This window comes from Vanessa tameamea, chromosome 3 (genome assembly GCF_037043105.1).
Source record: "Vanessa tameamea isolate UH-Manoa-2023 chromosome 3, ilVanTame1 primary haplotype, whole genome shotgun sequence".
NCBI classification, from domain to species: domain Eukaryota; kingdom Metazoa; phylum Arthropoda; class Insecta; order Lepidoptera; family Nymphalidae; genus Vanessa; species Vanessa tameamea.
The window spans coordinates 8,840,454-8,855,970 of NC_087311.1; the positions used below are offsets into that span (position 1 = coordinate 8,840,454).

The 15,517-nt window shown below is 33.2% G+C and overlaps 1 protein-coding gene across 1 annotated transcript in view; it reads right to left on the reverse strand.

Moving 5' to 3' along the window:
• Window positions 1-3,340: 3,340 nt before the first annotated feature.
• The window catches only part of Bx (Beadex), a 43,143-nt gene continuing 30,966 nt past the window's right edge, over window positions 3,341-15,517 (reverse strand). Inside the window, exons 2-6 of the mRNA XM_026635890.2 lie at window positions 9,964-10,119; window positions 9,538-9,710; window positions 9,147-9,272; window positions 5,107-5,257; window positions 3,341-4,792 (exon numbers count right to left, since the gene is read on the reverse strand). Of these exons, the coding sequence (XP_026491675.1) occupies window positions 4,658-4,792; window positions 5,107-5,257; window positions 9,147-9,272; window positions 9,538-9,710; window positions 9,964-10,119 (741 nt within the window). The 3' untranslated portion in view covers window positions 3,341-4,657. The remainder of the gene's footprint in view (window positions 4,793-5,106; window positions 5,258-9,146; window positions 9,273-9,537; window positions 9,711-9,963; window positions 10,120-15,517) is intronic.

Here is a 15,517-nt window from a genome sequence, read left to right on the forward strand (position 1 = left end):
AAAAAATTCCTTATTGTAGATATATAAGTATTAATATATATAAAATCTGTCATAAGTATACATACATAGATGTAAATAATTTACCTGATTATTTCAAATAGAAAAATGTATTATTGGTCCACAAGCTTAAAACCACATACAATTTTCTAGAACAAGCATTCATGATTTTCTTTTTTATTGCATACTTTATTGATTCTCATATTTACACGACTACATTTTCCATGAGCTAATAACTTAAACTTATTAAAGGGATGAACAGTTTACGTACTTGTTTATGGCACTTCGGTCTAGTGGCTAGATATAGGACCGCAGATTCTGGGGTCCTGAGTTCAAATCCGGGCCGATAAAAAGTTAATTTTCAGGAACAGCCCGAAGTCTGAAAGCTGGAAGTGTGTTCACTCCCGAGCCTCGGAGAGCCGGTAAAACCGTTGGTCCTGCGCCTTAACTCTTTCCAATCGTGTCGGAATTACCGCCCTATCGGATTATGAGTGTTAAGGAATAGAGAGTGCAGTGTCCTGTGAGTGTGAGTGAGAGTCCTGTTTTTGCGCACGCACTATATGTCCTGAGTAGATGGATGGTCTTCCCTTGAGATTAGCCGCCATGCCCGAAATCGGTCAGGACTTCATAATCACCAATATACATTTCAGTGTTGCCAGAACAAAAAAACTATTTAAAAAATTTCGGTTTATATATATATATGTTTTGTTTATATATATATGTTTATCGTTCATATTTTTTCATTACTTCTAAATATATTTATTTACTATTATTATTAGTAAAATTGAAACCATTATTTTTTTATATATATTTAGACAGAAAGGGTCGCGAAAAAATAATGCTAGTTATTAAATTAGATTAGTTGAATAAAATCTTGATTTTTTAGTTTCGAGACAAGACAAACAAGATATTGTCCATAAAATTGATAACATCCGAGTTTGTTAATTCTAAATATATTTGTTATTAGTTTTTTTTTTTGTAAGTTGCTAGTTTTCCGTTTATCTGTATGAAATTTACAAAGTTACAAAATATAACTAATTCTACGTTTCGATTTCGTTCAATTTCTGATAATGAGAAACATTTTAATTAAATAAGACCTTACAAAACATTATTAAAATCATTTTTTTAGGAATTATTTTCATGCATTGAAAATTATTACGTAGCACTAAGAAGTAGCGAATAGGGACATACTCTTTTTATCTAATTAATCAAACTAACGACATAATTGGTCATAGGTTTCAAAGGTACAACTTCATTGTATACAAAACCATGCTTAGTCTCACTTTTGGAGCTCACGTTGTATAAAGTTTGCGCATTGAGTTACTTACATCGATACAAAAAGTAACAAAATGTTCCGGCAGAATAGAATAGAGATTATTGACAAGTAGTATTACTAAATAATTGGTGATAGGACTTTTTACCATGGAAAGTTTATCATATCGCCAAATTGAAATATTTATTGTTATCTACTATTGAATTCCGGTTCGTAAGGTGAGTGAGGGAGTGTAACTATACACACAACGGATATAAACTTAGTTCAAAAGTTTAACGACACATTGACGATGTATTGGATATATAGACAATTAACATTTCTTACAGGGAACGGGCGGTGGTACTCACGAACCATCAGGTCGCCTTTTTGTCAAAACCCTAATTATACAGAAGAGCAAAGATTAAAAAAATAGACTATGATGACAGGCATGCGCCATATTCAATTCCAGGTTACATCCAATACAGTTGAGTCCAAAGCTTTAGAGTATCACTTATTACGAGCATTTACTTGTTGCACCACATTTATCAAACAATAAGACGTTTTTGGGTCATAGGTATTTATACCAAAAATCAATATACATTACAATTGTAAAGTTTGTTGCATTTAAAGCAACGTTCCGACAAAATAAACAAATATCTTTTCAACGACTAAGGTTTTTCGAAAACTTGAAATGTTTAGAAATAAATTTCATATTGTACTAATGATACAAATAAATTGTAAAGGAAACCGATCATATTATATATTCCGATACTATTCTATCAAAGAATAACGGAATCGTCAAATCTGCCGACACCGCCTCGGTAGGCAATTTTCAATCTCTTTTCTATTTATGACAGTAATAAAGCGACCGGGAAAAGTCAACAATCAATTTTGTATTTCAATTTATTCCCAACCATCCTAGTTCGTGCGGTGATAAGAAAAAGAAAAACGCGTTCATTGAAAACGGAAATTATTGCAAGAAGCCATCAGTGGTGTGCGCTCGGCTTACGCTGTTTTCTTTTTTATTTTATTTTTTGTCGAACGGTTTCACAGTTTTGATTTGTGGGCCGTCGCGTCGGCCGGTGCCATTTTTCACGCGCCTCATTGTGTCGTTCATGCTCGAGGAAGCTTGGTGCAAAGGTTTGTTCACGTCACACCTTTATTTGACTCGCTTGATTTGAATGTCGAACTGTTTACGTATTTTTACTTCACAAGACAAATTCTCTTACATGGTATCTAGTTAAATATAATTTATAATATACGCACGCATTGTTACAGGATATTTACTAGTTCAGTACACTTACGACCAGACTGAACAGCGAAACAATTAAAACTTTTTTTTATTTGCAAATATGAAGAAAATATTTGGTCTTTTGTCAATGCTGCGACATTAGTATAATCATGATACTGAAGGTACTGAAGTTTTTTTTAATATTTTATATAATAGTGTTTATAATATAAACTGCCTTGTTTACTGATGAAATTAGAGATGGCATCGATAACATTTCTATCAGACTGTATTCGACCGTCAACGAGGCAGGCGGGGAGCCGGGAAATTGGGGTGATTTTTCTTCTCTTTGCACGTCCGCCGTCGAAATGTAACGTCAGCACACACATCACTTTTGTATCTCCAATTCATAACAAAGTAATTATATACAAATGAATTCACCTTATACATTGTTCTTATTACTAAAACCAAAATAAAATAAGCAACAAAAACGTAAATTAGTAAAAAATGTAACAAAAAATATTTTTATTTTGCTGTCTCTACTACTTCTATATAGCAGATTATATCACATAAATGATCGACGCTTTGGTAAATCATAAATGAACGTTTTGCAAACTACTAAACCTTCTCCGTCAAATAAACATTTCCAATTTTACGCTTACCTCTAAACTGATGGAAATGTTTTTCTTTCATTGCTGGCTCGCTAGCATGTTTATGAGTACAAATGAATAAAGGTATATTTTAAAACAAATTATATTGGTTTGTCAAGTGTAAAATTAAATCTAGATCTATGTATTTGGTTATGGTCAAAGTGAGTGTAGCTAAATATACGAAATGTAAACGGGATAATAAAACAAAAGAAATTTTCATTTGGAACAAGATTTAATCAGCTACTTCTTTGGTCATATCATTGGTTTGAAAAGAATCTGACACATTGTGTTAATTGCTTGTTAGCAACATTTTATATAGGAATGCATGAGAATCGCCTACGTAAATGCGGAAATATAAATTATTAGTACACAATACGAGGAAGATATAAAATATCACTAAATCAACTAACTTTGAACTATTTTGAATTATCATTAAATTCAAAAAATTTATTCAACATTTATTTTCACATTTTTCTATATTTAATATACATGTATAGTTATTTTAATGTAAGATACAATAAGTCTACTTATGATTACATTTTATTTACATAAATAATACAAACATTATAACAATGTTTATGATAAACTTAACAGGTATTATACAATATACAAAACGAAATAACAATCTAGCGAGCATTAAATGGTAAAATAAATTTTATTTATGGCCAAGCCGAAAATATAATCGTAGGTATGATAAAATTATAAAAAAAAAATTCAATACAAACAAAATACCACACGTAATATTGTGCTCGCTTGCTTTCGATACTTAGAACATTTGAAAGTATAAATTTCGTATTTACATTAAAATTAATTATATCTAAAGAGTTAAAGTCATTAAAATACGATGAATCCACATCTTAATGTAATTAATTACTCTTTGAACCCGTCCCAGAAAGCAGTCTTTCCCGCGTATTTATTATACGTTTTATTCAAATCGGACCTTTATTTTAGTTTTCGTAAGAGATTATTCTAAGTCGAGATTGCTTTATGAGATCATCTTATGAGATTAAAAATCCATTATATTTTAAAAATTCTATCTAACATCATTCACATAAAAATTAAAATTGTCTAATCCGATTTTGGCATTAACTTTGTAACTATTCGAACACTAAACGCTATTCCGTCCAATAAGAAATTTAATTGTCACTTTATTGGAGTAACACAGGTTATTCATATGCCTAGAAACGTCGAAGATAAACACTTCATAAGATAGACTCGTTTGGTTAGATATTTGTACCAAAACATCATTTCAAACGAGTAGTCCATTTATCATTGTAGTGATGTCAAGTAGACATACATGTAGCTAATATTGTTGATCGATTTAGTTCAAAGCATCGAGCTCGCTATGCCTTGTAACACGGAACATTTAGGAAGGAAACATCAAATCTTCACTCAATCGCCACATACGTTTCGTTTAGTCACATTAGTCAGAAGCACTGAACATATATTCGGAAAGAGCGTCACATTCACAAAACGCGCTCAGTTTTGATACTTGATGTAAGGATGCGCCGTGTCTCAGACGCGATAGTCTCAGCTGGATGCGGAGAGGCCGAGGGGTTTGAGGTGCGGGGGCGCAAAAGCCGCGGGCGAAGAGCCCGACATGTTGTTGTTGAGGTCCCCGGATCGGCTTGAACCGTTCATCAATCCGCTCATTGCGTTGTTTGTCTGTCAAAAATACATCATTTAAATTCTTGTGAAAAAAACGTTCCTGTTTAAAGTACGACGTAATAGAATTCTAACACTGTTGTTTTAAGTGAGTTGTAATCGCTCAATTAATTTTTTGATGGTAAATCATTATTACCTCAAAAAATTCATAGACAAGTTATTATTATTAAATTAGTTAGTTATTAATATCTGCTCCATAATGTAGCACGAGAATAAAATCTAAATTGTAATCGTACAAAGGTTTCAATTGTGCAAATTGTACTTCACACCTAAACCATTCACGTTTAAAAATATTTATCTTATAATAAACTTACCGGTGGTGGGGGTAGATGAGTGGTTTGTCTCTTTAGATGCGCAAGCGGTGGAGGATTGTACGCCATATTTGCGAACACCAAGCGCTCCTCGTAATCGTATTCGCATAAGATCTTGTTCTCGCACAAATAGAAGCGATCACCCACACAGAATCTGTTAAACGAATTTATTCTTATATTTTATTTTGTTAAGCATGTATTTACTTTGGTATCAAAATATAGTTTACTGTGTTACCTGAACGTGAAAGTATCATCGAAACGAAATACAGCGTTTACTATTTCAGAGTAATTTCACGCATAAAATCAAATAAACATGTCCACTAAATTAAACTTAAGCCCCTTCACACTGCATGATTTCACCTTTGCCGGTGCAAAAAGCATTTACTTTTATATACTGTACGAAAACAAATAGTAATTTTGCTTTTATAAATTAAAAAATCAATATCTCAATCCTCAGAAAGACAGATACATTTAAAACCCGCAAATTAAATACATTTAATTAATTGCATAAAATGTAAGGTATAGTAATCAAGGAGTCGGTGCATTTTAAATCAAATTAAGCACAATGCATACACACGAATGCTTTTAACAGGAAAAACTACTTTCAGCAACTAGTAAATGACCTTAAGGAATCTTTTATAAAGAAGTATTTATTAACGGTTTCGATCTTTTCTATTGAACCCTAAAAGATGGATGTTATCGCGCATTTGTTGTTGTTGTACTGACACCGAAAAAAAACCAAAAATGTCTAAGAAATAAAATTTACTAGCATGAGTGGAAAAGGTCAACGTGAACAGGGAGCCAGATAACGTCAAGCGGGCGAGCATCCCTCAATGTAGCAAAACAAAAGGTATCGCCTTCGACTCGCCACTGGCCGCCCGGAACCGCTGGTGATAACACCGAACCTTATCTTTTCCCTCCCCCTTCGTCTTCCACCCTAAGCGCTCCCCGCTACCCGCCAACTCTTTTGTTTCACTTGTCACAAAAATTAAGCGCAATAGCTCGGCTACAAATGTCTCTTTTTTAAGGGGCCAATTTCCACCGCAACTCAGTCGATTTCGCCGCTCTTAATTAACTTTATTTCCTGTTCTCTCCGTTCCTGACTTTTGTTTTTGGGGTTGTTTTTTATTTTGCTATTTTTTGTCTGCAGTCGCGTAATGGAAAAGATGTAGAACGAAATTTTAATGACTGGGTGCAAGTTAAGCTTTGTGCGACGCGCCATTGTGACGCGTCGGCTGCGACGCGAAGTTTGACGTTTTACGTAATCGGACTTGTCTATTCATTGTTTTCTCTCCACCATGAAACAATATGATTGAAAGTCATAAGCGTGATAAACGTCACGTAAAAGTTTGTATTTTAGTCTTTATAACCACACCTTTGATGTTTAGTACTTTTTATATTTTTATTACAATATATTTATAGTAACAGATTTTTAACTAATTATTACTATTTTAATTAATTTTGTTGCAATTTTATGCGTTGACGCATTTTTCAACCGATTGAGATGAAACTTGGCTCGGCTTGTCGCTTGTGTAAATATTTCTAGCATAATAACATTAACTTACATCAGGGAGCGCGTGAGTTGTGTCAATAACAAAAAAAAGACTTCGGAATGCATACAGTATGCGTTCGCTACTTTCTATAATATAAAAGGATAAAACAATACAAAAAGACTGTTAGGGCAACAATCAATATGCATATTTCAAATCATGACTGTAGATATTAAAAAAAATCAAAATACGTAAAATGGTATGCGAAAGGTTTCAGCGACGAGGCAGTACTGGTCGCACTTAATAAAGGTTCGCACGATCTGTGCTTCCGTGGCGTCCGCCGCGGGCGCGCCGGCAGATTGCTACTAAATTATTTAGCCGTTTAGCGATATTCGCCCTGATATCTGTCGTCCGCCGCTTCAATCGGACAGCCCGCAAATTGGATTCAGATTTCTGCCCGGTGGAAATTGATTTGTACGTGATATTTAATAACCTGCGCTCGTTGTTAGCTAAACATGTATAAGATATGCGTAACTTTTATTAGTTTACAATTAGTCACGCTAATATTAATACGGGGTAGGTTTTGTTTAGTTTTAGGATGATAAAACGTTTATTAAAGAACTCTTACATTATATATGGTATGTTTTATATTTGACACAATTTATAAAATCATATAATACGGTAAAGGTTATTTTATTGTGACAAAGACCCTAACAAACATTAACAAAAGTATGACGGATGAATTTTATTTATTATAAGTTACATAAACTACCCACCTATAAATAATTGAAACGTGTAGGTACATATACAGTTTGACAAACACTTGCATAGTTTTTGTACTACGAATATAAAGTATTCATTTAATTATAAAGTTATTCTGTTTGTATTTTTGATCCCTTTGCCTTGGTCATACGATTTTAAAGTAGCATTGAAATGAATACACAATACGCGACGACACGCGAGGAACACTAACACGACAAAGGTCCACAAGTGACGTATAAACCATTCAGAGTGGCTCCAATCTCGCGACCTTTCTATTATTTAAACGGACGAGTCCAAAGAAGATTGCTGTTTTCGCGTCTGCTATTTTATTCGATATTTTAAGCCGTTACATACAAATATTTAACTAAGACGATAGGGTTGTATGTAAAGTAGAAATTAAATAGAGTATGGAACTTTTTTGTACTGTAACTGTAACTGTAATTTGAAATTTGTAAAATACATTAAACCTTTTTTAGTTCAATTTTTGATTATACTACTTAATTATATTCAAGAATCGTTAGTTTTCTCATATTTAAGGCAATTGTTCGAATTATTTACATTTTGGTTCTTATTAATTTTACAGAATAATCTATTCAAAAATAATAAGCAATTTTGGTTTATAAATAAATGAAAACAATTTTATTACGTATTGTGCATTGTATTAGTCATAAGTTTTTAAATATATGAATTGTGTATTTATAATACTCTGTAACAGACTGTATCGACAGATTCATTAATAAGTTCCAATATCGCTAGATGCATCATCGCTCAGTTCAATAACTAAGTGAGCGCGGGGAAATCAAGCACAGCTTACCTCTGTTTACTCGCTACTAGCAATAACGCCCGTATACCCGTATATCTACTCTTAGTCAAATACTCTTCTGGAAACTAAAACCTATTTTGTAAATTGTTATCATGACGTAAACTTTTTTTAAAAACGCAAAGACTTCACTTTCTATGTGACAGGAAAAAAAGAGACTACTACTTTTTAAAACGTTTTGCGAATTATTTAATTTACAAAGAAAATGTTTAACAAAATTTTTGAATAAATAATTTATTAGGTAACCTTTCTCTTATGCATGAAATGTGTTTATAAAAGACACCAAATTTATGCAACGCACAAAAACAATCTCGATTGTTTTAAAAGCAAATTTTCTTTGCATGTTGCTCCTTATGTAGCGGAAAATTTAATCGTGCTCTTTGTTTGCCGTTCGTGAGTTGAATAAACCATACAGAGCTACCGCTAGATAGTACACCTGTCTCTCTCGCACATCACTTTATTGTTATACTTTATCTCGCTCACAAAAGAAGTCCCAAACTGGACTCGTATTCAATACAGAGGCGTCCCTGCTCAATTTTCAGGAACGCAATCGCTTTTGACAGGTGAGAAAATTAAGTGAGCTTGCGTTGTAAATCCTTTTTGATGCGATAAATGTGGAGAAGCAGCATTAAAGATTCACGTTGGAGCAGAACGAAACCTGCTTAATGTATTGCTGTATTCATTTAGTAAAATAAAATAACTTGCTTTGTTTTAATTGAAAACTTGCTTTGTTCGAAGTGAATAATAAAGGTAATACTTTCATTTTAATTGTCAGTGTTATAAAGATAAAAAATTATCAAGTCATTTTGTGTATTTACTTATTTAAGGTAAAAAAATTGTTCATAAAAATAGATTATGTATGTATTTACCTACTGGAAATTATAAGATATGATAAACAATATACTGTAAAGGAGCTTCAACATATAATGTGTACATAGAAAAAAATCTATAAATATATTTTTTTAACTTGCCTATGATTGCATTGCTGGCACGCGAAACACTCGAGGTGGTAAACGTTGCTGCGCGCGCGCATCACCATCTCAAACGCAGGGATCACCTTGTTGCAAGCTGCGCAATACCCGGTGTTGCCGAAGAGCCTGTTTTTATTATTTCGTGTTATTATATTGATATATTACATACAAAATATTGTATTACACTTATTAATAAATATATTTTATTTAAATTGTAGTAATAAATATTAATGTCACTAGAAAATGTAAAAAAAAAATTTTAGCAACTTAAAAAATGTTACCATATAATAAAATATAATACATATACACATAAAAACTAAGTACTTAGTTTGTGAAAGTAAGAAGTTATTTGTATAAGTTATGGGAGAAATCGAAAATGAAAATTATTCACCTCAAATAATCTCGCTTGCATAGTATGAGATTCGCTCGTGTATACAGCGTGTGTCCAACTTCACCGAGCCGACAGTCGCAGCAGCCGCACTTTAGGCAATCCTCATGCCACAGTTGGTCCAACGCCTTCAGGAGATAACGTTCTGTTATCACTTTGCTGCATCCCGCGCAGATCTGCAAATGATAATTCATTACGATTTTGTCTAGACAAAAATTATTTACTTTTAGTTGTAAAATAATAATAAATGTTATTGAAATTATAAGCTCAGCATAAAGCAAGGAAACCGTAGATTTTAGCTCTCGTGCATCGTTTTCTATGAGACATTTGAAGAAACTTATAGAAAGTTAAAACAATGAGTTCTACTAGTACATTTTTTTTATACATAACATATTATACTATAGTATTATATTCTAATATAATGATCACCTGAGGTTGAGGCGGCTGCGTGGAGGTCGCCGTGGCGCCCTGAGCGCCGGCGGGTATCGGTGACGCCCGAGCCTCCTTGGTGACGTCCATGGCTAACATCTGTGCGCCGATCCCGGGACTACCGCCGCTTGATTGTTGCGGCGTCCGCCTCTCGCACTAATCAACAATTAATTTTAATTAATGCCATTTGCATACAAGTACAACAACTTAAATTAACTAATTTCACTACTACATTCAAATCAAAACTGAATCTTTGTTGCCCTAGGGCCAAGGCAGTAAGTAGTTTTGAATTGTAATTTTAGTGCGGGATGCCGCGTGTGAATTGCCGCCTGTTGTCGCGCGGTGTAATTTTCTATCTAGTTCTTGCCGTGCGAAAAAGCGCGTAAAAATCGCACACGGATCTGCAACGTGCGACGTCTCGCCTTTGTGGATTATGACTCTTACGAGATGACTTACAGGTAAAGTTAACGTCGGCTAGGAAAATAAATTCAACGATGAAGAATAACTTATAGTTAATTAAATACAGATTATAATATATGTTGAATGCATACGTATATTATACTAGCACTAACCGACGGGGCGTGACCGACAGGTACAGAAAAAACAATTTAGTGTTTGTAATCAATAGAGCTTATGTGAATATATCAATATTTATGGTGGTGTGTAAAATGATATATATTACATATAATGAATTTTATACTTTTTCGGATTGTGCATAATTCTTTATATATAAAAAAAAAATTTACCATTTCAATTTATAAAATTTAATAATTTATCAAATAAAGACACCATTGTTACGACTGATTCACTCTCAAAGCTTTGTGAACAATTGGGTCATTGATATACTTGGATTACAAAAACTTATCCAGCGCCACCATATAGATACGAGTATGTATGAGTACAATTTCAATAGCCTTTAATATTTTAAAACCCTTTTTCTGTATATATGTATATTTGAAGTCATATATTTCATTACGTTCTACTATATTTAACAATAGTGCTATTTTTGCTACGGATTCGCAAACGAGATACATTTAACGAATATATATCTGAAGTTGCAAACTAAATCAATATTTTTAAATATATTATTACATAAATAAACAATTGTCCATATAAACGTTGACACATAAAATCTTAGTATATATTTTATAGCTTTGATAACTAAGTTATATCATGCCTAATATTAAAAGTATTATATATTCTGCATAAAATTCCCATTAAAAAAGTCGGCTGTAATATCACTTTAAAAAAAATAGCACAACTAGTCAAGCGATTAATGAGAACGTGAAACACGATTCGCCTTTTCCGAACTATAGCAAATTATGTACCTTAAAATAACTAATAAAAACAGTAATTTAAACCACTCGGATCAAAAAACTGGCCCGTGGTAAGCAATAAAGTCAAGCACGGAGCGGCGTCGCCACGCTTAATTAACACTTTAAATACGAACATTTTTCAATTAAATTTGGCGACTACAAGCGTGCACAGGTGCTGCTTTTCATTTTATTATTATAACGCACCCTCTGATCATCCGGCTGACGTCTGGTATAGGTTTTTATATAATATTAACTAACCATCCCAACTTCAGGAGCGTAAAATTATAGTTAATCCTGTAATATTATTTATAAATCAAGCATACATATGTCATGATTTATCATGATAAAGAAATATAATAATATAGTAGTCAATCCAAGCAAACTCTGCCAAATCGTATTTTATTCTCGTGTAATGCAAGTTTATGCAAATATCTTGTTATATCTCCAATACAAATTCCAAAATGTTAGCGGCAATTTTAATGAACCGAACATGATTTAAATTAATGTGATGGTACTTTAATAAAGATTATTTCCGTGTTGTCACAGATAAACCAACAAAACTGACTTATTAATATTAGTACAAGAAGAGTGCTATTGATATTGATGCTCCTTAATTGCGTAATCTCCTATACTAATATTATAAATGTAAAAGTCTGTCTGTCTGTTACTCTTTCACGACCACTGAACCGAACTTGATGAAATTTTGTATTATACAAACAATAAGAACTCTAAGGCTAGGTATAGGCTACTGACGATTAATCTCTAAACTGCGAGCGAAGCTGCGCGTGACAACTAGTTATTTATCAGCTAATAAATTATTTAACTTATTTATTTTTTACAATATTGTACGATTCTTGTAAATAAAATGTTTTGTTAAGAAACGTTTTTGCGACACGTTTTCTATTTCAGTGCCAATCTGGTAAAGAAAAAACTGCCTGAAACAATACGATGCACTGCGAACTAGTGACGAATGTGAAGCGGTCATTTTTGTATGTTTTGGCTCGATAGCCATACATAATAGTTCAGATATTGGGCGGAATCGTGCACACTGCATCCTAATTGCAAATACAAACCTAAACGATATAATTATAATAAATGTAATACTGTATTAAGCACTTTTTGTTATTTGGAAAATACCTATCGTTGCTTTTTTCAGTTATAATTAAATATAAATAATTCACAGCATCACGACTTTTTAACCGTTGTATCAACGACACGTGTAAAGTATTGCTCATAATTTTGAAGTTGAAGATTATAAATCAGTTACATCGTTAATTTAATTGTAAGTCACAAATTATGATAGCATACATGAACACGTGTAACGTTATTTAATATTCATATTTTTATAAATTTTATGTCTCATAAATGTAACCGAGATACAGTGAGTACAAAATGTAGATCTAAACCGAAGGTCACTATGACTTTTCATGTGGTTTCTATGTTTATTATTTATCTCGTAAGGCGGAAAAATAAAGGGAAAATACCGTCTTTAGAACACACAAACGATCATACATGGAGTAAACAAACTGTACATAAGCGGACTTACTCTAATATAAGGTCTCTTCTAATCGACAAAAAACGTATGTAAACTCGAGAGTGTCGCAAAAAAATAGGACTCCTTCAATCAGCTGCTGTGCATTCAGAGTTCTTAGTATTTATTCACTTGTTAAGTAATCCAACAGCTCATGATTACGCAAGTGTACGTATGCTTATACTTGTCCACTGAGCACTGAATAAGACCATCGTTTATGTTCGAGTGAAAAGAATATAATTGTATACGAACGTTAACTTAATTTTGGACGATTGCGGACAGTCATGTCAATTTGCGCCGCTTCCTGTCGCCGACGGTCGCGCGACATGGACTTGATGTAAATCACAATATGAAACGATAATGCGGTTACTGAGCATTTCATAAAAAACGGAAGAATTCAATTTGATTGCATTTTTAACTTGAATCGTCAACGAAAATAAATATTTCAAAAGAATTTTGTTTTATAGGAGTACAGTTATATCTAAGTTATAAAGGTTATCGAAAAGGTATAATTAACATTTTAAAAAAACAATGAATTTTTTTACTGGATTGGAAAGTCAATGTTGGATAAACTGTGTAGTAAATAAAAACATATATTATATAATATCCTAAAAATATAACCCGTTTAATAAAAATATCAAAATATAATTTTACTTCTTGTATATTCCGCATTAAATGATTACAGTTACAATTCAAAACATATTTAAAATCAATTACGGAATATCGCACTTCAATCCGATTTTTTGAAATGGACAAGCCGTAAAACGAGCCTTCGTGAATAATTACCAGCGGAAAGGTGACAGCGACATGCCACGCCACTTCGAAAACAATCCGTGGCAAATGCAGTCAGCCGAGATTAGGCATAAAAAAAGCTCACTTCCATTAGCATTGACTTTCGAATGTCAATACGCACGAATTAAGATTTAACGAACGGCCTCGCGACAAAAATACTAAAACTATGGAGATTATTTGTCTATATCGATCGAATTTATTTAGTCCAGTATCGTATTACTCAGTGTGACGGATATGTTACGTTAGAGTTGCGTCGGCATTGAAGGTTGCTTTGTGCTCTGTGCGAGTCGCGAGGGACTACGGCGTCCCGCACCAACGTTAATGATTAACACAGACGCGGTCCGAGACCAATTACGTGCCACCGCCGCACTCCAAATTAGAAACTATTTTCAACCATTAGTGGCCAACTTCATAATCAATTACACGTTAAAATTTCACAGCGCTGTTTCGGGAGCTCTATGTTTGGATAATCGGAGTTTGTGGTCCCACGGCGAGCTATTACGTGGCTATACGGGCCATAAAGGTTTTTGTTTCACTGTCGGAAAATTTTAATGCATGTTTCGAATGCATTTAACTGCGATGCCAAAAGTTGCAGTCGAACAAATGAATTTATATATGCGAAATAATAGTCATGCAATCACGGCTTTAAAGCTATATAGACATTAAAATATTTAAGTACATTTGGTGTTTTAAGCTTGGGCGTATAGGCTTTTGATGTTGTTGAGAGAAAGGAAGGTAATGAAAAAGGTGAATTCGCACTGTTTACGTTTTTTGATTAGCGCTTTAATAAACGAGTGTCGCTAATAAGACAAATCTTTGAGTCCATTTTAAGGCAGACTAATAGGATTGAGTGCACTCTGCTAATCATAATTCATCAGCGAGATTAAAGAATAAGCGCGACGAGGGAGATTGCGCCCCCCGTGTGGGAGAGACAATATGATTGCCACACCTGCGGAAACGGCTAAAGTAACGAGGCGGGCTAAATAATTCAACCAACTACCTTAACGTAAACTATGCTTTACGTAAATATTTCTAACCTATCTTAATCTACAAAATAAAAAAAATAAAACATTTCTACTCGACGATCGGATTTTTATTATTTCGCTACACTATACGGTTCTCTTATACGGCTACAGATAATGGTGTCCAAGGTACGAATCCGAAAAATTAGTCCTACGTATTTCCTGGGCGTCGAATTGCCATCTTGCGCAGATTCCTAGTGTTCTTTGAGAATTACCACTGTGGACAAAATCGGGCAGTAGGGCACTATTATACTCGTAAATTAAGTTTTTCTATGGTATTCAAGTAATGATTTACTTCATTATTGGTTATTCTATTTGTTGCATTAAATTGGATTAACAAATGCTTTTTCTCCTGCACAGTGAAATAAAAATAAAACTCATGTTGATAATTTTTTATATTCAAACTGTTGTGAAAATAATGAAGTAGAGTATACTTCACTGCGGAGCAGTTACTATGGCACTTATTTAGCAGATTGCTTTCCTTTAAGTTGTTCTTTAATCTAGCAATGGTAGGCTTTACACCCTCCGTCGCGACGCTCTTACATCCCACCACAGTCGCAAGTATCTAAACATCATTGTTGCAAGTTTGTTAACAATGGCGCTTGCTTTTATTGTTTTATTGCCTTCTAATGTAGATTTTTTTTCTTACGATAGCGAAAAATTGCAAACAAAAGTTTTAAAATTCATTGATACATTTATTTTATAAAACTTACTAAATCAAACTTTATTGTGCATACCTGTTGGTGCAATGCTCCCGAAATATTTATCAAATTATTATCTCCGGGGTATAAGATTTAAACCACGTTTTGCTTAAAAAAAATAATATTTATATTTTATAACAATACTCTGATAAGACTCGCACGTCACATATTGTAAATGCAATATAATATACA